General features: G+C 44.1%; 1 protein-coding gene across 1 annotated transcript in view; it reads left to right on the plus strand.

The window, feature by feature from the left end:
• Positions 1-24432, plus strand: part of NYAP2 (neuronal tyrosine-phosphorylated phosphoinositide-3-kinase adaptor 2) — a 189495-nt gene that overhangs the window by 90089 nt on the left and 74974 nt on the right. The window contains exon 2 of the mRNA XM_066622358.1: positions 17557-17858. Coding sequence (XP_066478455.1) covers positions 17557-17858 — 302 coding nt within the window. The remainder of the gene's footprint in view (positions 1-17556; positions 17859-24432) is intronic.

Below are 24432 nucleotides of genomic sequence, written 5' to 3' on the forward strand. Positions count from 1 at the left end.
TCAGTGTAGTGATAGAAAAATATGCTACGTTCGCTGAAATGGGGAATGTGTCCAATTTGATGTTATGTCCTCTAGCTGACAGTATCTTTGGGCATAGTCATGACACTGCACAGGGAGCTATTTGTAAACTCAAAGAATTTTACTTTCTGTAGGGTAGAGAGCCATATATTTTGGTGTCTAGCTGCCAACCGGTTAATAATTATCTTTTACACTTGAGTCTGTAAACTCACTCCCAACGCTGCCTCACCTGGAATGTCCATATCAGTTGAATTAGATTAGACTAGAGTATGAACAACGAAGGTTGTCCTTCTCATCATGGTGAGATTAATATGATTATTTTGAAGGGGCAGCCTAATCCAACGTCCCAGTGGCTCCCAGGAATACAGCAGAGCCAAAATGGCCACCACTGCATCCTATGGGGTCAGGGTAGCCTCCAGAGTCTCCTCGGGGTAAGGGAACAAATGTTTCCTTACCCCATGTCGAGGTCCGTGATCAGCAATGGGTCTATTTGGATCTGTGCCCACAATTTAGCGGGCACGGAACCAAGGAGCACTGTGTTGAGCTTCCAGGTGACAGAAGACCTTTGCTGATGACCCTGCCCTCCTCCTGGACCCAATCCTTCCCTCAGCCCACGCTCCCATCCACCATCCCTTCCATCTTCTCCCTTCCCCAGAACACCTCCTTATGAGGTAAGTGGTAAGTTGTAAGTGGGGCAACTTACCAACTGGCGCACCCGTAGCATGTCCTCCCAGCACTGAGCCCCAGTGCTGACTGGCTCTGGCCTGTCCACCCATGTAGTGGGCTTACTGCTGCCGGCAACTTGCACACTTGATACTTGCACAACGATGATTACCAGGGCAGCACACCAACCGCCAGTGCTGCCCCAGCATAGGATTGGGCCCTAAGTGTTTTGTGAATTTCAATCTTAGCTTCCCCGCCCCAGGTGAAAAATCTTCTGCTAGGGTGCAAGATTAGAGCAATGCAACTATTATTCATGCATTTTGTTTGTTGTGTGTGTGTTTGTCTACATATCAGGCAAAAAAAAAAAAAGATTATGCTTCACTGAGCCTATTTGCCACCAGGATGGAGGAGCATTTCAGCAGAATCCAAGCATCCAGAACACTTCACAGTAGGGGCAGTATTATCCTTACAAGCCCCAGAAATCAGGCAGCACTTAAATACCTTCCTGGAGCCTCAACAAGACCTCATCTAGAGCAGATGTAGTTGCTAGTCTTTGTCTCTCATGTAGGATTGATGGAAGGCATCAGGCTGCTAAGCAAGCTTTGAATCTTTGGCTTGGGGCTTTAATGCAGACTTTACATTTCCTCTGCTTTCAGGTCCTGGGGGTGAGAGTGAAAGGTCTGGATGTGCAAGGGTTCATGGGGGAACATGGGGGTCCCTTGATGTGATTGTGGTGTTAAGGTTGGTTGCTATGGGCTGTGCACCAAGGGATATTTCCTCCCCTTCATCCCTTGCCTGTGTGATAGCCAGCAGTAGGGCTTGCCCCTCCTCCTCTGAACTGGTCACTGTTTCAGAGTCTGACTCAAGTCTGCCTGTGTCTGGGTGTGCTTGCTTACTGTTTTCATGGAATGAAAAAGCTCATGGGGCCAGCATTTCAACAAGGCAGGCAGCAGGGAGGTTCCAGCCAAGAGGCAGGGAAGGGTTAATGTTGCAGTGAATAGGGGGAGGATGAACTGAGCTCTCTCTTCCTGTCTCTGATAGGAAGGAAGGAATGGATAATCATTAGAGAAAGGATGAGCATTCTGATATTTTCATTGGCTAAAGGAGGGCAGGAGTAAGAGGGTTCTTGCGTTACAGTTGGCTGGAGGGGAAAAAGGAGGTGTGGAAGTGGAAGGGGAGGCAGTTCATAACAATCATGAACCTCCTGACTTATATGGGCTTGCTGTTGCTTGTGAGTGGGAAGCCTCATTGAATGACTGGCTTCAGTGGGAATACTTCTGAGTAGAACTGCAAAGGAGCAGGTCATCCTGGTAAGCCTCCCAGCTGTGACCTTCCTCCCTCTTGCCGCTTCTGTCCTAGCTCTATTTACAGATGTGCATGGATAGCAGGGGAGTGAGTAAAGAGACCTCCGACACACACCCCTTGGCAGCAGTCCTGTTTTTTTCCAAGGCGGGCTTTTTAAAGGTGGGAGGGCGACTCGGCTCAAGTCCTTTCGAGTCACTAAAGCGTGACTCAGCAACTCAGAAAGTGCCCCAGTTGTGAGTCTTTTTCGAGTCAAATCACGGGGCGGTGACTTGACTTGAGTCAAACCCGGTTGGACTTGCCCATCCCTTGTAATTCCTGTTTTCCATTTCAATAAATAGATCTGTGATCCATATTCTCAGAGTCCCTCTGTAATGGAAACTTAAAGATGCAGCAGCAGTAGCATCCACTTAATCCAAACCCCCTTCCTGGGCTTGATCCACTTGCACGGGCCCATATGGTCTTACACTAGCAATATCACTGATGCAGGTTTTAGTAGACACAATGGGACAGCAGGGGCTTAACCTCCTTGCCCTGAGGAGGCCTCTACAGGCCAAAATTCCAGTGGGATGCTGCAGATGCCATGTTAACAGGCAGGAGGTCTGGTCTAGAGGGTAGAGCTTCCATTAGCCCGAAGATAACATCAGAAGGTTGCCAGTTCGAGGACACTGGCAACTCCCTGAATGGCTGAGAAGGGCGAGACCTTGGCGAGAAGCAGCTGACAAGCCAAGCTGAGTGATTCCACCTGATCTTGGTGTGAGCAAGAGGCATCTTGGCTGCCCTCCATGTGAGAGATGGAGCTGCTTGCCAGCCTGTGTGGGAGAACTGGAGGCCAGAAGTTAGACCAAACCAGGAAGATCCATCTGAAATGTTGTTGGTTCTTGAAAGAGAGAACCTCTAGTCTTGAGGGATTTAGAAATGCCTGCCTATGTAAACCGCCTTGAATAAAGTCAGAGGAGGAATCCGTTGACCATAAAGGTGGTATATAAATACCGAGTTGTTGTTGTTGTTGTTGTTGTAAACACCACTGCATCACAGTGTAGGTAGTTACAATAGATTGGGCTGCCTAAGGCTGCAATATTATACACACTTTCCTGGGAGTAAGCCTCATTGAACTCAGTAGAACTTACTTCTAAGTAGACATGCGTAGGATTGGGCTGTAAGTAGAGTCCAGACATCCTTAAGGGTGCAATCCTGCCCTGTGCTGGAACAGGCAAACCAGGAGGCTTGCACTGTATCCAGCTCAGAAGAGGGGCCAAAAGCGGCTCAGTCAGAGACAAGGGGAAACTTTTCCCCTTAACTCTGGGAAAGGCGCCCTTTCCCTTATGGGTCTCCTTGGAGAGGTGGCACAAGTCCGAGGAGAGTGGTGGCTTCAAGCTGCTGCGTTCTCCCCAGGAATGGGGGTTGGGATCCAGCATAACTTCCGGATTCCAGCCCCACCTCCCACTCCCTGCCCGCCTGCCCCCAGGGCTGCCCACTGTCCACCCTCCCCCCACCCAGGAATGCCTCCCCCTGCCTCCTCCCCATCCCTTCCCCGCCTACCTCAGAGGCTTGCGTTGGCCCAGCCGATGGTGCCTCTGTCAGCGTGGAGGCTTGTTCCAGCCTCGACAGGTTGGCACATCTCTGGACCCCGGCCTAGCCAAGTCCTGAGGAGGCGCAAACACGCCTTACAGTCAAGTCAAGGCCTGGATCTCACTGATCTGAGTGGGGTTAAAAAAAGCTTGGCCTTCCATGTTTTAGAGAGCAATCAACTTCTACATTAAACAGAGCCATTTTCCTTGAATTATTTCTACCATGAATTGGGTTGAGTTCACCATGACAAATACATTTCACAAAAACCTATTGTGTCATGGGGTAAGCAAGACTGAGCCCTGGCCAAGGGCTCACAATCACCAGTGAACCAATCCCTGTGCCCTCATTACTGATGGTAGTGGTTGTGACCAGCGTACCATCAGAAGGTGGGTGACAGGCACAATGGGCGACTCAGTACAGTTCCCTCACTAATCTAGAGCCATCATTAAATATAGACTCTTAATTCATTTTAACTACAGTATTGAACAAACCTGACCCAATGATTTCCAGCCACAGAGAAAGTTACTTTCCACTCTCAGATTTAGGCAGAAAGTATTTAAATATTCCATTGTGGCAATAACAACCATTTTGTTATGAATAAAGATGTTCTATAAATAGAAATCCAGCAAGCTGTTCAAAGGGAAATTTGAATGTTAGTGAACAAGACCCTGCAGCCTTTTAGGCTTGGATGAAAAGCAAGTCTGAAAGCTGCCAATATTGATGTACAATATTTGACGCAGTTGTTTTATCACAGTGAAACCAGTCACAGAGAGAGTGAGAGAGCGAGTGGGCGGCAGATATTAGAAGCTACATATTTGCACCATGATGAGTGATTTCCTGGTGCTTTACATTATGTATGATTGAGAATATACGGACCAGTGTTAAATATGACCGGCTTTCAGGAGTTGCATTGATTTTGTAGAAACTAGAAAGCCGGGGTATTATGTATGAAATATTGTGGTATATTAGAGCTGTGTACGTTGGCAATGTTGTGTGATAGATTGCCAGCACCCCACTGGGTGTAGGAACAAAGGCTCCATTTTCTTCTGGAATGAAAAAAAGGAGAAATGAATAACTTCTGCATATCCGAGTCAAGGGTTTGGAAGCCAGAGCTATTATTGTGTGGTACATTTTTAAAAAAAAATTATCATTATTGTTATGACTGTTTTGTGTTATGATGCTTTTTGCTGTTTGAATCAGTGATTTTTGTAAGCTGTCTTCCTTGTAGGATGCATGTCGTTTAAATAATTAGTTAAATAAACAAATTATTATCTTCCTTCCCGACTCAGGGTGTCACTACTGTGCTGAAGAGCAAAATCTTTCACTAAGACCCAAACGCCATGTGACATTAATTTTGTCACTGGTTATGATGTGCATTCATTTTTCTTGGTAAATGTCAGCCAGATTAGATCCTGCCCAGAAAGGGACTGTGGTTGGGGGGCTTTAATTCTCTTTCCTCACCATGGTTTGAATCCAGATCACCCCTACTCCTCTCAATTTTTTGGAAAGAAAATTGGAAGCGTTTTGCCTTTGGAAAAGAGCATGCACGTGCATGGGTGAGAAGGGAGCAATCTGATGGCAGCAGGGGACAGGGTTAAAGCCTTCCTAATCCCCCTCCTCCCAGCTGTGGGCCTGATCTATCTGGTGAGGGTGGCACAATTCTAGCTGCTATGTACCACGCATAATATTAAAGCACATCAGGACCAGCAATGCATTTAATATCACATGTACTTTGGCTCAAAACTAACAGGCCCACAGCAGATAGAACATCCCAAGAAACTCAATTTATGGAACTTCATACCTTGTGCGATTGGGCTAGCCCCATCCATCCTTGTGCTGTGTGGGCTGATGTAAGCATTTTTTTTCACCAGGAGGTCTCACCTCTGAATCGTGGTTATCTTGTACCTGCTGCTGCTTCAGTATTAGCCGGCTTGCTGTGATGAAATTGCATTTCATTTCATTTCCATCATTTTAATGACTGATAGCTGCTGTGGGCATCCCATGTTTGAGAGAGAAAAGTGGGGCATAACATTTTAAAATAAATTAAAATAATATCATGTGGAATGCAGTCCTCGTCGAAGAAACTGACTGCTAAATTCTTTATGATCTTTTATGGCTGGCATTTCTGATGACTAATATTGATGTGAGACTTGATTTGTTATTTGCTTGTTCAACTGTCCTGCATAAAGTTGGTTCAGTTAGTTTCATGCATTCTAAGAAAAGTTGAAGTAATAATGAGTCTTGGATGGGATTTAATTGTGTCAGTGGAAAGGCTTCATTGAAGAGCGCTCACACACACAAATGAAATGGGGTATCTATCAAGGATGGGAAACTCAAGTCAGGTGACTTGAGTCTGAGTCAGAAAAACACGTTTTTTACTTACTTGGGAGGAGGAAACCTCATTGAATGACTGGCGCAAATGGGACTACTTCTGAGTAGAGGTGCAAAGGATTGGGTCATACTGATAAGCTGCTGCGTGTGACCCTCTTACCATTTCTGACTCTGCTCTCAGGCAGTTTCTCCCACCCTCTCCCGCCTTGTTTGCAGATGAGATGGGGACATCAGGTGATTATTAAATGAAAACTCACACACACACACACACACACACACACACTGGCAGCAGCTCCATTTCTTTCCAAAACTGACTTTTTATGGAAAAGTCTTGGGTCTCAAGTCTTTTAAAGTTCACAAAATGCTCTGGGCAACTTGGAAAGTCCACCTGTTAGGAATAGTTTTCAAGTCAAGTTAAAGAGGACAGAGACTTATGATTCAGCTTGAGTCAAGCTGCGCTGAATTTGCCCATCTCTGGTATCTGTTGAAAATTGGTACTGGATAACATAATTTTGACCTGAAAAAGGCAAGCTATGTGTTTTATATACATCAGCATACATGTATGTCCATGCCAGAATATACAACTCAATATCCCATATAATAATATTTTGCAGTAGTAGTTATGCTATGAAGTTTCTTTATTTTTGTCCTTCTTCTTCTTCCATTAATAGATTTCTGCATGAACCAAGGAAATCTTGTTTGAGTGGATAAAAATAGTGCAGCTTCAATTTTTAGGCAAGTTCCCATTTACAAATCCAATTTATGCGAATCTTGAAAGCATTTCCCAGATACAAAGTAAAGAAAAATATGTCCTGTCGTGTGTGTGTGTGTGTGTGTGTGTGTGTGTCCCTTATAATTTATTCTATTTATTCTCAGGGGAAATAGAAATTTCAAAGGCACTTCAGTTCTTTATCCTCAGAAGATTAGGCACAAGGAGGTTGAGAATGTGGTAATTACATGGCATAAGTGTTCACAAGTGGTTAAAATTCTTAACTGGAAAAAAACAATGGGGCCAATCCACCAGCCAGTCCACATTCTTCTGTAGCTGACAATGTGACCTGCACTGGAAAGCATTCCAGTGGATTGTACGGTACCTTCTGTTTTTTGAAGTATGAGTGTGCTGAATATTGTGAATTAAAAGTTGCTGCTTGCATTCTTTTCCTAGCCATAAAATAATATAGTGCATGAGTTCATTATATTCAAATAATGTCTAATTTCTCCTTTGAAAGCGGAGACATAGGTACAAGGTACTAATCACACTATTCAGCAGTGCTTTGAAAGATTTGAAACTTAAAATGGATGAATGCAAAGTTAACAGCAGTAGCAGAGCTGCCTTCAAGGCGACCTGGGGCAAAGGTCTGTGATGGTGCACCCCCCACGCTTGCCCCCACACTCACCTGCAGTGCAACAGAGACTTGCACGGCTCCAGGACCAACCAAGAAAGCATTCTTAAGCTTCCCTGCAGTCTTAAACTGTACTTCCAGTATAGTTTCTGACTGCGTCAGGAGTCTCAGTACAGCAGCGGACCTCCAAAGCCCCACTCCTGGGGCAAAGGTCCGTGATGGCACCCCCCACAAACTAACACTGCCCCCACACAGAAATCTGCCCCCCCCCACTCACCTGAGGCTCACAGAGCCTCACACAACCTCCACCTGTGTTGGAAAAACCTCTGTGAGGTTCCCTGATGCTTTAAACTGTGCTTCCAGAAAACCAGAAGCACAGTCTCTGCCCCCAGATAGGAGTCTCAGAGAGGCTTCCGCGGGGTCCTAGCATCTTGTGTCTGGGGCTTTTGGCCCATCAGACATTATGGTAGGTCTGCAACTGCCTCAGTAGTCTTCCCACGCAGCCCTAGAGACGCACGTCCAGGGCATTTGCCCCGTTTGTTTAATGGTAGGTCCGCTGCTGGTTAACTGAATACTCACTGTGATGCTGATGCAAAAAAGGCAAATGCCATTCAAGGTTTACTGTTGTGTACATAACTGACGGGCAGTCCAGTCCTATTGAAATCCCCCCACAACAATTCAATGGGGTCAGCAGGGCTTAAGCTGTGTCCCGTAGAGGAATTTTGCAGTCTGGGTGTCTCCTCAAGGTAAGTGGACATTTGTCTCCTTGCCCTTAGGAAAGCCCCAGCTGCAGCAACAGGTCTACTTCATGAAGCTCCCCCCTCCCATGTGAAGCCAGTCCCCCACTCACTCACCTGGACTGACATGGAGCCTTGTACCACTCCAGGACCAACAGGAGAAGCCATCTGAGGCTTCCCTGCTGTCTTAAACTGTGCTTCCAGAAAACCAGAAGCACAGTTTCTGACCATGTCGTGAACCTCATTAAGGCTTCCCACACAGTCCTGGAGTTGCGCGAGTTCCGCGCCTGGGACATTTGCTCAGTTCAGCTAATGGGAGGTCTACTGCTGATCTTGATGACATTGCCGGAAGTTGCATCATCAAGAAGGAAATTTTTAACATTCCACAAAATCAAATCAAACAATTTAGTAAGTAAATTAAAAATTTATAATATGTATGTTTAAAAATTTATTTAAAGAACCCTCCTAACCCTCCCAAGCATAGTTGCTATCTGTTAAAAAAAATTCCCCAAACATCCCAAAGACTGCAATCCTAGTCAGTCTTACCCAGGAATACATCCCACTGATTATCAGTTTTAAAAGTATATTGTAACCTGTTAAAAGTACAGATTTGTAACATTTCCCCAAATGCAGTCACATACCATGGTAGCACCAAGTCTAATATATTAAAAATAAAATATATGCTGGAATGAATGGGAACCCACTTGAAATTGGCTCATGACCCATCTAGTGGGTCCCAACCCACAGTTTAAGGAACAGTGACGTAGGGAACAGTGTCAGGGTCTAGAAATTCACAATTATTTTATGTCATTGAGCATAGAATACGCCTGTAATTCAGACCATTTTTTCTTTTTTTCCTCCTCCTTTTTTATAACATCCTGAAGTGATCTTGATTTTGCCTCTTTAGTAGCTTTAAACATGGTGAATGCCCCAGCATGACTCAAAATCACCATTCGCCAAGACCTGGCTCATCCATTTCCTTTGAACGTACAATGAGCTGAGCCACTGTGTGATCCTATGCATTATTCAGACGACAGATTTGCTCCTCTGTGGAGGGACTGGAGGGACTTGCAGAAGCCATTCCCATCCCTTTACAGTATCTTGAAAACACAGCCCTAAATGGTGCAGCTCCGCTTTGAAATGTAAAGCAACTTGAAGAATCAAGCGGGTCAGTAGGAAGGAATTAGCTCCTATACAAGGAATAATGGTTTCCTCATAAAAATGCAGAGTCTGGAGGCTTCACTTCCTAGTACTGATTTATCTACTTTGAATCCTAGTTAGGTTATTACAAGTAGGGCTGGCCCAACCAGGAGGCCACCTGAAATGTTCACATGGAGCCACACCCATGGAGAAGTGGCTAATGTAGGAACCACTCTCCACCTCTCTGCGGACTGCCCTCTCCAGACTGCCACTCCACTGCCACTCCAGATTGTGGCTCAATCTTCTTCTAACTTGCTCTGTTGGAGGAAGACGTAGAAAAAAGCGGCTCTAGCTTGCTTCTCCCCACCTACTTGGTATTTATAAAGCAGGCGGGACAGGCAATTTAGAGCCCACCTGCCCTTCCTTCCCTGTACTAACAAAGCTTGCTGCATGCAGCCTTCCTGCCCTGCCCCTCTCCTCTTTGCATTGAGCATGAGCCCCTGCACCTGTTCATTTTGAACAGAAGAGGCGTGGACCAAGGAGACTTCACGGCACGTGCTTTGTAAGGAAAGGGAAGAAAGGATGGAAGCAGTAGCATAGACAGAGGGGTGGTGGTGCAGTAAGCACAGCAGGTGCCACAATTCCCTATGTAAGGAGCTTCTCCCAGTCACCATCAGAGCCATTCAGGGCAGTCACAGCAATGCATAGGCGCTTACCAATTGGTCTGATGAGCACTTGCACCTTACTGTAGCTTCCCCAAAGGGCTTCGACGGCAATTGGGAGGAGCCACTCACACAGGGAACACCTGCTGTACTTACTGTGCCACCCCCCTGGCTACACTACTGGATAGAAGCATGCCCACTTGTTCATCCATGTGCCATGGAATGGGCAATTTTTTCTACCACAGCTTGACAGTCCCTTTTTCCATCCACTGAGCTCATACCTAAGTATCTATTGCCATTTCTGTTGGCAACCTTCAGTCTTGAAAGACTATGGTATCGCGCTCTGAAAGGTGGTTCTGGAACAGCGTCTAGTGTGGCTGAAAAGGCCAATTCGGGAGTGACAATCCCTTCCACACTGGGAGCAAGTGCAGTCTGTCCCTGGTCTGTCTCCCTGGCTATGGGCTTCTTTGCCTCTTTGCCTCAGACTGTTGGCCAAGTGTCTCTTCAAACTGGGAAAGGCCATGCTGCACAGCCTGCCTCCAAGCAGGCTGCTCAGAGGCCAGGGTTTCCCACCTGTTGAGGTCCACTCAGTCCTGGAACAAGCTGGAATCCCTAGCATGTATGCACTGCTGAAACAGAGATGCCTGCGTTGGCTCGGTCATGTTGTGAGAATGGATGATGGCCAGATCCCAAAGGATCTCCTCTATGGAGAACTCGTGCAAGGAAAGCGCCCTACAGGTAGACCACAGCTGCGATACAAGGACATCTGCAAGAGGGATCTGAAGGCCTTAGGAGTGGACCTATTGCCATACCAGTAACCATAACTTTGCCCCCAAAACATGACATGGGTTTTTAGATGGTGCGTGTTTCTACTATTTCTGAAGTCCCTATTCCAGTATAATTTGTAGGCTATGTTTCCAATTGTAGTCTAGGATTGCAATTCTAAGTACACTTAACTTTTATTAAGTTTCATCAAAACCTGTGGAAATGGCTTGCAAGTCATGGTTTTCATCATTGGGTTATAAGAAGGCAGTTCCCAAAACATTCATTCAAGAGCAGCGGCCAATAAGATTACTCTGGAGTAAGTGATTTGGAGATTGTGGTCTAGCTGTTCCATTCTGACAAATGTCTTTTAGGAAAAAAAGTAACCTTTTCTGTGTTGAACTTCAGCCAATCTACGTCCTTGTCATAGAGGCAATTTGAACCTAGCCAGGTCCAAATGGAAAGCTCTCAGGGGAATAATCCCAACGTGCATTTCCATATATATTAATAAGCCAGGCAGCATTTTCGGCAACTCATATAATAGAATTTCAAAATGAGCTGGAGCTTATCATCCGAACAGTGAAGAGCACAGGCTCCTTTCTGTCAAAAGTAATGGAATGAGATCATCTGCGCAATCATTTCTACTCGCTGTCTTCATTTTCCTTTACAGGAAAGTACATACAAATCTTGCTCTACTCTCTATGCTACAAAACAGGCCAGGCCCATCAGGTCTATGATGTACAGTTGAAAGGATCCACTAAACCCTTGACGTCACTGGGAAGGATAAAATTATTGCTACCCAAAGCAGAGGATATTGCACTTTGGAGTGGTCAGGTTTAACTTTTAGGGATACTAATCCAAAGTGAAAGGTGTGGAGGTTAGAAATTTCTGATTAAAAACCAGAACAAAAGTTAGTGAGCTGCCAAATTAGCAATATTGCTAATATTGCTGCTGCTCTATGCTCTTTTTACCTAGTTTTTATTCTGACTGCTGTTTTTTATGTGTTAATATGTTTTTATTTGTTTTTAAATTATGTTTTTTAATATGTTGTAAGCCGCCTTGAGTCCCTTCAGGGAGAAAGGCGGGGTAAAAATAAAGTTGTTATTATTATTATTATTATTATTATTATTATTATTATTATTATTATTATTATTTGTGCACTGGAAACCCTGGAATCCAATGGCTATTAACAGTCAACTGTTTCCAAACTGGTGTGTTGTGACCCTAGCCAGGGAAATCCTGTCTCTGCCCCCTTAAGGGGTGGAGAGAAGTGAAGGTAATGATGCAATAGCCTGGAGTGGAGTCTGTTTTCAACTTACTCTAGCAGGGGAGTGCTGGAAATCCCTGGAGAGTGCAGGGAGCCATGAATGCCTCTGCAGGGTTCCCAAAGGCTTGGAATATCTGAAAACAGAGATTGTGACCCACTCCCGGTTTGTGATCGCACCCCTCAGGAGGCCGGTGGTGCCAAGTTAAAAACAGCCCCTGTCATCCCTGGCAGCAGAGTGATCCTGGCAATCGCTTAGCTGCCTTTGCCCCTCCCCTGCAGCAACTTACCCCAGTTGCCAAAATTCCAGAGGGTTTGCGAACCACTGTCCTAATTGTTTTTAATGATTTTATTCATGTTTTTGTTATTTTATTCCTGTGTTAACATAGGTATATACATTTTAAGTAAGGGGCAGCCCAGTCCTGAGCTGCCCGCAGCGCCAGAGCTCGGTGGCACTGAAAAGGGCTGCTGCCAAATCCTGCGCCTACTGCTCTACCGTGGGAGGCACCCCGGGAGAAGGGGATGTTCATCCCCTTCCGCTGAGTAAGGGAAGCAATCCTGCAGTGGGGCTACTTGCTTTAGCACCGACCAAAAGGTTGACGCTAAAGTAAAGGTGCTTGTGTAGGGTGTGCAACCCTGCACGAGTGCCCTGGATCCTGTAGAGCGCAGCTCCATGGATCCGCCTCTCTCGCTCCCCCCGACACACCTCCTGCCTGCCCCTCGGCATGCCTCCCACCCACCCCCAACAGCCTCCCCCCTCCCCAGAACGCCTCCCCTACGCTCCCGGCCACACCCCCGCCTCCTGTTCCACAACCTGGCGGTCTGGGAGTCCGCCGAGCCATGGAACCTGGGCGACCGCCATGTGCTAGCCCAGCACCGGCCGGCGCTGGGCTAGCACCAGCGGGAGCCCGGCAGTGAGCCCCGCAAACATGCCGTACAGCACGTTTGCGTCTGTGGTCCGTGGCATGGAGCCGTGCCGTGGACCACAGGATTGGGCTCTAAGTAAGTAAGTAAGTAAGTAAATAAATAAATAATGTATTGGTTGAAGCATGAAGAGTTTTAGTTGGGGCTGAATTAGTAGGAGGAGTTCACTGTGCATTCCACTTCCCTTCTCAGCACGTTTGAGTTGAAAATGTTTCCCAAACTCATCTCTATGAGCATCATTGACAACATCCAATAAAAAGTGAATATTGCTCATTGTATAACATTCTGGATATATGCAGTGGAAATCCAGTTTTAAAATGTTTCCTAAATGGGTCCTGCAATGCAGAAGTTGAGAATTATACTTTATTGGCAGAACAATTTTTAGAAAAATTTAAGCTCAGGCATAGTTAATCATTCAAATTAGACATAGAGGGTTTTGTGTTTTTTTTAAATAGAGTTTCATACTGCAGAGGAACGATTAATGAGTTCTACTTTGATCTTTTTGGATTACCATCCCTGAGGAATAGACACCAATGATGGTTCAGTAATGATTTGGTGTTACCATACAGTGGTCTGTGTATTTGGACACCACTGCCCTCTAGTGATTGTGATCTCTCAGACTTAATAGATCTGGGATGCAATTTACACATTTACTAGGGAGTACATTCTATTAAACTTCTGTATAGTCCTGCCTAGGAGTGCACTGCCAGCCTAATTTTTAATGGGCTTACTATTTAAGGAATATAAACTGGAAAACAAAGATGGTAACTGCAAACAAGAGAATTATCTCCAAGGTCTATATCATGCTCACTTTGAACACTGAAATATTTATCTCCATGATATGGAAATATTGTAGTTCATACTTCCCCCCCCCATACTTACAACCCAAATCTTATTCTTCCCCCCTCCCCCCACAATCTCAGTGATGTCATACTGGAGAACTCTGCATCCCACGGGGAGGGGGAAGGCTTTAGCTGGGAAAGGGAATTGCAACCCCTTATCCCTTGCATATGAGGAAACTGAGCGCTTTCCACATGCGCTGCCTCCGACGCATCCTCGGCATCACCTGGCAGGACAAAGTTCCAAACAACACAGTCCTGGTACGTGCTGGAATCCCTAGCATGTATTCACTGCTGAAACAGAGACGCCTGCGTTGGCTTGGTCATGTCGTGAGAATGGATGATGGCCGGATCCCAAAGGATCTCCTCTATGGAGAACTCGTGCAAGGAAAGCGCCCTACAGGTAGACCACAGCTGCGATACAAGGACATCTGCAAGAGGGATCTGAAGGCCTTAGGGATGGACCTCAACAAGTGGGAAACCCCGGCCTCTGAGCAGCCCGCTTGGAGGCAGGCTGTGCAGCATGGCCTTTCCCAGTTTGAAGAGACACTTTGCCAACAGTCTGAGGCTAAGAGGCAAAGAAGGAAGGCCCATAGCCAGGGAGGCAGACCAGGGACAGACTGCATTTGCTCCCAGCGTGGAAGGGATTGTCACTCCTGGATTGGCCTTTTCAGCCACACTAGACGCTGTGCCAGAACCACCTTTCAGAGCGCGATACCATAGTCTTTCGAGACTGAAGGTTGCCAATACATACAATGCCTCCTGACCAGCAATGGATTTCCTCAGTCCTGCACTGTTATTTTACTGGCACAAGTCTGAGGAGAGAAAGAGGGCAAGGAGGCAATAAGGTCTGACACAGGCCTTCTGTGATGAATCAACCTCCCCGCCCCAGTGACTTCCTTACCCTGCTATGCCCCTCGCCACCCACTTTTGCCACCTTCCTGCCTTTGTTCTGCCCTCCCATCACCCACTTCTCCCATCGTTTTACTTGCTCCAACAAGCAGGGACATTGGCGATGGTGGGGGGGTGTGACGGCACAGACCTTCCCACTGGCTCTGCCAGCAGCACACTAACTCATGCACTGCTGGAGCATCTTTTGCGACATGCACTGACTGCTTTACGGCAGCCAGTGCTACTGCAGGATCCTTGCCACCATCGGATGGCAAGGGGAAGATTGGGCTCAAAACCTACTCTGCACTCTCTATTACTACTTTCATTAGTATTTGTGAACAAACCTTTCAACCCAACAATATCCACAAGTTACAAAACTGCTTGTTTCCAGACATGCAGCTTTCATCTTTATTACATTTGCCTCCATAGATGGAAATTGTTTCAGACGAAGGGAAAGATAGGTGGGATTCTTTTAGTTTTTCCTTCAGTATTGGATCCTTTTTACAAAATGTCAGATGTATACATTCTGCTTTCCAGCATGTCAAAACTTTCAGATAAAAGTTAACATCTGGGAAGCCATTCCCAACATAGCAGACTGTTCTTCAACACCTTGACATTCAATAAATGTTAGGATCAGTTATAGAAAAGAAAAAGGTTTTTTAGACAAAGGTTTCTTGTTCAAGGATGCATCTTTCCTTCTTCAAACATGGAACATAACTGTAGCTATTGTTTGTTTGTTTGATCCTGCCTCCCTTCTCCCAATAATGTGCCCTCCAGTGCAACTTACAAAAGCCATGAAATACAAAGGTAAAATGTGCAGTAAAATACAATAATTACTTCTAAACCCACTTTCAGTTTGACCTTGCACTATCAAGAATAGATTTTAAAGACAGATGTCCAGGGCCTAACAAATAGTTTTTTGGGGCACCTGATGCTGGTGAATTTCTCCCCACCACAAACAAACCCATGATTTTCAAGTACCTTGAGTTTTACTGTTGTTGTTGGTTTTTTTTAAATTGCCGTTAGGAGTGTGATTGATTTTCTCAGCATCACTGAAGCGCCTCCCCCCCAAAAACCTCCCCACACACCTACTTTACTCAAAATATACATTTAAGGGCCAGATCTTATCTGTCATAACTAGTATTCCAGCAGTGCATGGCCCTTTATGGCAAAGGAAAAACCAGACCACCATTGTGCACTTCTGGGCCACTGTTGCAAATGGGCAGCAGCATTGTGTTTGCAGCAGTGGCTCCTAGAGACTCCACTGCACTCAGTACATTAGTAGCAGGATCTTGGCCTCTCTTTTTCAACTTGTTCTACTCCTCAGATTTACACCAGCAATACTGCTGGCATGGATCCAAGGAAACCCATAGACTACCAAGAAGCCTGTAGAGAGGTAAGTGAAAATATTTTTCCTTACCTCTCCCAGGCCTCCTGATTGTTCTGCCCCCATCACTCAATGCAGCCTGCACCCCATTGGTGCAGCTGCATCTTCACCAATACCTGGAGAATAGGATTGGACTGTAAGTTTCAAAAAGAAAAGCTCAGGAGTTGTTATTTTTTTTTTTTTTCTTCCTGTGTGATGGTGAAAACCCCCAATCCTCTAGTCTGGATACTTTTTAATATTAAATTATAATTCTATTGAAAGTGGCACTTTAAAATGTTATAAGGGCATATCACTTATACATTCGAGAAGGCTGTTGAATATCTACTATTCTTCTGAAGCATCATTAATATTTAGAATCTTGGAATCACAAGGACCTTTGCACTCTCCCATTTTCTTCTCTATTGCTGTGATCATTTAACTACTGCTGTGGTTGGTATACAATTCCTAAGATTTTCCTAAGCAGAAAATAATTCTCATTAATTATATCCAAGAAAGTGGCACATTATCCCAATCAAAGAGAGATTTCTTTTTTATGCAACAGAAGAAAGATGTATGACTGATGTAGGAGTGAAGTGTCCTAGTCTAGCAGGACACTTTAGATACTTGTCAGCAGGTTTGTGTGCATGCATCCTTTGCTTCATGGAGAATTGAAAGACAAATCCATTCCATGACTGCTTGATTGGTGGTTGGCAACCTTCAGTCTCGAAAGACTATGGTATAAGCCTACAGAACCTGGTATTCTCAGGTGGTCTTCTATCCAAGTACTAACCAGGCCTGACCCTGCTTAGCTTCCAAGATCAGATGAGGTCGGGGCCATTTTTAATGGGAGCCATATGGCCTCTGGGTTGACCAGGCATATTTGAAGGGAGCCACAGACTAGAAACCGAAAATAAGAAGTGATTGTATGTTTATCTGTTCATGTTGTATACTTATTTGATGGGGGGAGGGCGGCACTTATTTGATGACCTAAGAGGAGTTCTTAAAGAGGCCAAAAAAAAGGTTGAGAATGGCAGGCTTATTGTAGGAGCCAGTGCAGTATGTGCTTAGCCTTGTTAAAAAGTTGAAATCTTCACCAACTGGCTGTGCGAAGGAGAGTGTCAGAAGTCAGTTTCAGCCTCTCCCTTTCCCATTAGGCAGCTGATTGACAGAAGCTACCATTTTTTTTAAGCAACAAATGTGTGAACATGATTGTTGGGATGAGCCCAGGTATTGAGCTGCTGTGGAATGAAGATGTCCAGTGAATTATGCTGGATTATTTCTGGCGCACTCACAGTAGAATCTTCCCATCCTTAGCTAACATATTTAAATAGAATGAACTTAGCAAATAAAATTCATGAGTATTTTGATGAAACAAATCCTACCAAAGGCAATCAAGGTCTCTTATATTATGTAACTACAGACAGTTTAATGTAAACGGAACTAGTTGTTGTTAATTTGTCACATGGAGCTCTTTACTGAACAGTTTCTTAAGGTAGAAAATGCTGTCAAGTGGAACTAATGATTTTTTTTCCTGAAGCAGAAAACCAAATATTATGAATGTTTTCATACTTCCTCTTGTAAACATCATGACATCCCTGAATGCAAGACCATATTAAAGCTGTCAAAATGATTCTGTAATTAAGGAGTAAGTCACTTCACAACAGAGTTAATTTTGTTAGCCATCCAAGCAGCTCCATCCGCTTCATAGATGAACATACCTGTGTATTTGTTTTGTTTTACAGCTTAGGCGGTGAAGTGGTGAGAGGAAATGAAGGCAGCTACGTGGGCAAACATTTCCGCATGGGATTTATGACGATGCCCGCACCTCAGGACAGACTGCCGCATCCCTGTTCTAGTGGTTTTACCGTTAGATCCCAGTCTCTTCATTCTGTTGGAGGTACCGATGATGAGAGCAGTAGCTGTTCTCGCAAGCAGCCACCGCCAAAACCGAAACGAGACCCCAATACCAAATTAAGCACATCCTCTGAAACCGTAAATGCTGCAACAACAAGTAAAAGTGGAAAGCTCCCAGATAGGACTGAAGGTAAATGTTCAGCTTATATTTACTGTTGGGGGTAATTTTAAGTATTCACTTACCGATTGTGTTCTCAAACCATAAGACCCAAATCCTAACCCACTTTCCAGAACTGGCATTGCTGAGCCAATAGGACATCTGCTGCATCTTGCATTTGGGTGGCAGTCACAGAGGCCTCCTCAAAGTAAGGGAATGTTTGTTCCCTTACCTCGGAGCTGCATTGTCCTTATGTTGGTGCTGGAAAGTGGGTTAAGATTGCACCCTAAGTCTTGTTGCTGCTATGTTTGACCTGCATAGAGGAAATGGGGTGTATTCACAAGTTCCCTTTCTCCAGTGGACGGAACTTTATTTGGAAGGAGGGCAGCAGAACATCTGGAGAAGAAGCTACTTCCAAATATATATTTGGTTTACTTTCAAATATATATTAAGGTTTACTTTCAAATTTCGCAATCTGGAGTAAGATTATATTTCAGCATGTCCACTTGAACCATGAACTTGCATTTTCTGCATTTATGGGTGTTTGTTTTTTTTACAGCATTTAAGAATTATCTTAAAACCAACATGAAACAAATTAATTAAAATAGTTTCTCACTGTTCTGATGGTGTATTTCCCATATGACCATGTGATACCATTATGTTAATCCCCAACGTCATTCTGATTACTGTCATTGCAACTATGTTTCATCATTTCTAGATATAGGTGGTCTTCTGTGAACAGTGCCACAGTGAGTATAAATTCCAAATAGTGATACTGATAAGGTGCTAAAATTGTCAATGCACACCATCAAATTTTTGATAATTGACAAGGCACAACATGCTGCTGGTGGTGTTGGGACCAACATCCCCCAATGGTCCTAGTAATAAATGACCATCCCCCAAATTCCCACAGCACACCTGCAGACCATTCTGGTTGAAAATTGCTGGGTTAGAGTGTCAGGCTATGATCGGTGGGGTCAGGTGGTCCCCTTTCAGCCATGAAGCTCAGTGGGTAAACTTGGGTAGTCATGGTCTCTCAGCCTAATCCATTTCTCATAGTTACTGTGGGAATAAAGCTATTCAGTACTACTCTGAGCTGCATGGCAGCGGGGCAGAATAAGATTGTAATATAGGTTTGGGCATCCCTTATCCGAAGTACTTGTGACCAGAAGTGTTTTGGATATCAGATTTTTCTGTATTTTGGAGTACTTGCGTATAAATAATGACAGATCTTTGGGATGGGGGAAAAGTCTAAACACAAAATTCACTTACGCTTCATATATCCCTTATACACATTGTCTGAAGATAATTTTATACAATATTTTTAATAATTTTGTGCATAAAACAAGGTTTGTGCATGAAACATAGTTTGTGATTTTATTTCTTTAGGCAAAATTTTTTTAAAAAAATTCATGTTGGGCTCAAAAAAGTTCCGTATTTCAGAATATTGCATGATTGCCAGTGAGTATTCTGTGTGGAAGAGGCATCTATTACTGCTCTATAATTCTCTCTCAGAGAAAAGCCTTTCTCCTGCCCTGTAATCCATCAGAGTGGTTGACTTATTGAGGGCATTTGCCATTTAGGAGAGGCAATTACAATACTAGTACATAAGAACATAAGAACAGCCCCACTGGATCAGGCCATAGGCCCATCTAGTCCAGCTTCCTGTATCTCACAGCGGCCCACCAAATGCCCCAGGGAGCACACCAGATAACAAGAGACCTCGTCCTGGTGCTCTCCCCTACATCTGGCATTCTGACTTAACCCATTCCTAAAATCAGGAGGTTGCGCATACACATCATGGCTTGTACCCCATAATGGATTTTTCCTCCAGAAACTCGTCCAATCCCCTTTTAAAGGCGTCTAGGCTAGTACTTGCTGTTTTTCAGAAGCAACACCTTTCCCTATCAAATCACTACTACAAACCCATCCAGGATACCTGACGCCCGTTGTGAACTTGCACTGCTACCTCTGAAGTGAAATATCAGAAAAGGTTTAGAGTTCTCAGTAGTTCGGGAGCAATTTCCCATTCCTCTGCTGGCCAAGACAGTCACATAATTCATTTAAACTAAAACCTGCAGGACTCTACTTAACAGAGGACAGGACTCTTCTTTTAGCAGTTGTGAGACTCAGGCAGCCAGGGATTGTGTAGCCAGCGTGATGGTATTATGAGGCCAGGTACTCAGACCGATTTGACTTGTGATGACATAATGAAGCCAAATAATAGTGAAGGGAACTTGTATGAGTGTTGCTTCCTGCCATCATGCCCAATCTTGTCTGATCTTGGAAGCTAAGCAGGGTCAGGCCTGGTTAGTACTTGGATGGGAGACTGCTGGGGATACCAGGTGCTGTAGGCTTATACCATAGTCTCTGGAGACTGAAGGTTGCCAACCAATCTGAATCAAAAAACATTTTCATTTTGTTTTACAGGCCTCCTCCGTACGTATCCCAAATAGGGAACTGGATTCTGTGCAGGGATTTTTTTTCTTAATGATGTTCACCTCCCATTTTGGCTCATCCTTTTAATCAGGTATGAACCAAAATGGGAAATGAACATCATTAAGAAAAAAATATGTCTTTGAAATATTTCAGTAGACTTCTCACTTTCATTTACTTTATCTCTATATCCATCTTCTCTTTTTGTAACCAGAAACTTGTCCAAGTACAAAATCCTGCCCTTTTTTTCTTACCTATGTAAAAATACTAAAAATGAGAAGTGCCTGAATGAGTAAGCCAAAGCAATACTTGTCCCTATTAAACAAATGTTCTGCATTCTTATATGGAGTTGTGTAGTTCATGTGTAGCTCTGAACTCGGCAGCAAGTACTGGAATTGAGAGGGATCGCTGGAGACACAATTTCAAATTGGAGGATTCATATGGATTTTTAGTACTACAAATTGTAAATGCAGAGACAACTTGTGCATTATAGTGCAGGTGTGCCCTGGTATCTACGGATACTGGGAACGCTCCACCCTCTGGAGGGTCTTCTGAGCCCCAGAGAGTCCATGCATGTCCGCCTGTGGTCTCTGCAGGTCTCAGAATGGTCGTTTAGGCCAAAAAAAGTCACTTCATGTTTTTTCATAAAACCAAAAGTGATGTTTTTATGCCTTTAAAAAGCATTAAGAGGGCATTAGGAGAAGACATTAGGAAGTCTTCCCCGGCCCTTCTAATGCCTTTGAAAGGCATAGAAATGTCACTTCCAGTTTTATGAAAAACTGGAAGTGACTTTTTTTGCCTAAACGGCCATTCTGAAACTCACAGAGGCCATGGGCGGATGCACATAGCCTCTCCAGGGCTCAGAAGATCTTCAAGAGACAAGGGGATTGCAGCTACACCTGCCTCTGGAGTGTGTGGGGAGCCCTCCCGCGTTAACTAAAACTGCAGCTATGGGATCTGCATATACGCCCCCCCCCCGTGTGTGTTTTTAGTCTTATCCTATTGCAGTGCTTCCCAAATTGCAGTTTTCCAAACTGTAGGTTGTGACCCACAAGTGGGTCATGACCTGATTGTTGGTGGGTCATGAAACTAAAACTGACAAGCTGACAGCTGACTAGGAAAATGTATTGAGCCCTATGGAAACTGAAACTTGAGACGCATGTGTGCATTTACTTAAATACTGAGATTTTAAAAAATTTGGACAGTAGGGGTGTTTACCCCCCCCCCCGTGTGTGCCATCAGGTGCAGCCCACACCCCTTAGCAATGCCCCTGCTCCCTAGTAACACAATTAATACCCATCCTACTCAATAGGATACTAATCCTTCCTTTCTCCAATCGTCATGTTATGAGGTTGGAATGCTATCAGTGAGACTAACATCAACAGAAGTTGAAAACCCACAGCACCACATTGGTCAGAACTAAAGATTTTCGATCTTCAAAGCCTGAGTATACCTGCCTTCTCATTTAGCTGGAATTTTTGTTTCTAAAAATCTGGTGAATCATCTCCAGAGCTGGCATTCATTTTTCATTTTCATCTTATCTACATGAATTAATGGTGGGTGACATCAAGCAACATATGTCTGACTTGCTCTAGCAGTATCTCCATGATTTTCAGGGTATGTTTATGAGCTGTAAATACAATGAACAGATTGGTAGATTGTAGTAATGTGCATGGCAGCAACAGCAAAAGAGAATATAGTTTCCTGTTATCAAATACAAAATTCCATTTTAAAAAGGCAAAAATCCAGGCAATTAGAAAATGATTTTTGCATGTGAAAATTGCTTTTTTTATAATTGAATTATTATCACCTCAGAATATTGATTGACATCATCTCTGCTAAATGACCAATAGCAGTGGTGTAGCTAAAGGGGATGCCAGCCAACATTCAGCAAAACCTTTATTAGGCATAAACATTTGATGGGTAAAGACTCTGTACAGAAACCGCAGAGAGAATAATAAGCTAAGAAGTACACAAATATATGTATATGTGCACACTTACCTGTACACACAGATACAAACATACATTACATTATACAGACACCCATGAATTATTTAAAAAAAGAGAAAACAATCAGTTACTCTACAGATATTGCCAAGATGTAATTTACTCAGTGGTTGCTTGGTACAGAAAGCTTGGCTCAATTCAAATTACACAAATTTAAGAACTGTGCGACTGAGAGGGTTGTATGCTCAATGTAACCTGCCAGAAGGAATTGAATTATGGCGTTCTCAAAATGCTGTTTTAGCGTTGAGCAAGGGACATAGAAATTGCTGTCTTAGTGCTTGTTATCTGGGACAGCGCAACATAATATGTATGGATGATTCTACTTTGCCTAAGTTGCAGCTACCTAAACGATCTTCCCAGGAGGCGTTTCTGAACCTGCCAGGTAAGTCATTAAGCTTAGGCTTCACTAGGAAGCAGCAATCTCTCCCTTCACCAGGAGCCCCAGCAAGGGGGAAAGAATGGAGAAGGTGATAATCACTGCCATTTAGTCTTCTTTCATGTGCTCAGGGGGAAGGGAGGAGTGAAGCCTGTAGAGAGAATGTTTGATGGATTGTCAGCCGGCTGCTCTCGCTGGCATTATTAAATGACTGTTTTCCTTTAAAGGACCCTTCTCATCAGCTTTGAGATAGAAAAATCTGTGGTTACTTTTTAATCTGTGGATACTTAGGTTATACCTTATACTTAGGTTGTATGACTGTCTCTCTACAACAGTAAAAAGCAGTTTTTTAAACTGTGATTTTAAAGGTGTGCATTTCTCCCCTTCTCCAGGGATCAGCACATTCCTTCTCATTTGCAGGGGCCATATGTGTTGAGTCAAATCCATGTATAAAAAATCCGCAGGGGCTATATGTGTTGAGTCAAATCCATGTATAAAAAATCCGTGTATAACAAGGCTGTACCTGTACCTCCCACAGTCAAAAATACCTGCAAGATGCAGCAGAAGCCACACCAGCCACTGCATTGCCTTGCAGGAATATCGGAAAGATTGGGCTGTGAAGAAAATCTCTCATCCCTCAATTTCATGTCAGCCCTACCTGATTGATTCTTACCCTCTATGCCAATTTTTATGGGGTATTCATATGATGTTTTAGAGAACACTGTACACCATCAATGGGATAACAAGGTAATATGGTGGCGTCTGAAAACACTCCTGTAAAAACTGAGACGTACTTTACACTTGGAATGGGAAATGCAGCCTAAATCCAGTGTAAAGCTGCTGAGTTTACTCGGTTTTTCACGTACTTTCGTACTGGATATAATACACTGTAAGGAAGCCTGTCAGTCATGCAATTACTATGGAAACAAGAGTCCACAACACCACGTTCAAAATAGACCCCTTTTCCAAAAATTACTCAGATTTTCCTTTTATTTCTTCATTCTTCCACCAGTTTTGCAAAGAATGTGTTTCCAGTGTTTTTAGCTGAAGTATAAAATCTAAATTATCTAGAATTCCCATTCTGTTTGCAAATGGATCTCATTTGCTCTTTGTCTGTAGCACAGCCTAAAAACCTCACTCAGAGTACACCATTATGTCACGAGGTACCTGCCATTCAATTATGGTCTTGAGGGTCTACAAGCATTTGTTGTAACGGTAATATTCCTTCTGGAGAGGAACAGTCATGGCCAATGCGTTTGGCATCATATTTTCTTCTCTGGAATCCTGATGAACTGAATCAGCCAGGGCTGTATAATATAACACACTGCTGAGAAGCATCCATTATGAATGAATGTCTCAGTACTGATAGTATCAGCAGCAGCTCAGACCATCACCACACATGTACCAAGTTACATGGAAACTACTCCTTTTGTTGGATCCCCCATGTGGGAATATCACCCAGTGTGTAGGATCACACTGTTCTTTCCTTGCAGATTAAGTTGGGAAAACTCACGTGATTAGCCTTGACCAGATTTCAGATATACACACCTCCAGCAGCATAGCTGGGGGGAACAATAAGTACTGCAGAGAAGTGGAGAAGCCAGACTATGTATGTGCTGTGAACACACTCATCATTTTACATGTGGGACTGGCGTGAACCAGTGGTAGACCTCCCATTCATTTGATGGAGCAAATGCCCCTGGCACGAAGCCTTGAGCACCTTTAGGAGCCTCTCTGAAGCTCCTGATGGGGTCGGAAAGTGTGCTTCAGGAACAATTTAAAGTGTCA

Source organism: Tiliqua scincoides, chromosome 3, assembly GCF_035046505.1.
Source record: "Tiliqua scincoides isolate rTilSci1 chromosome 3, rTilSci1.hap2, whole genome shotgun sequence".
Taxonomy (NCBI): Eukaryota; Metazoa; Chordata; class Lepidosauria; order Squamata; family Scincidae; genus Tiliqua; species Tiliqua scincoides.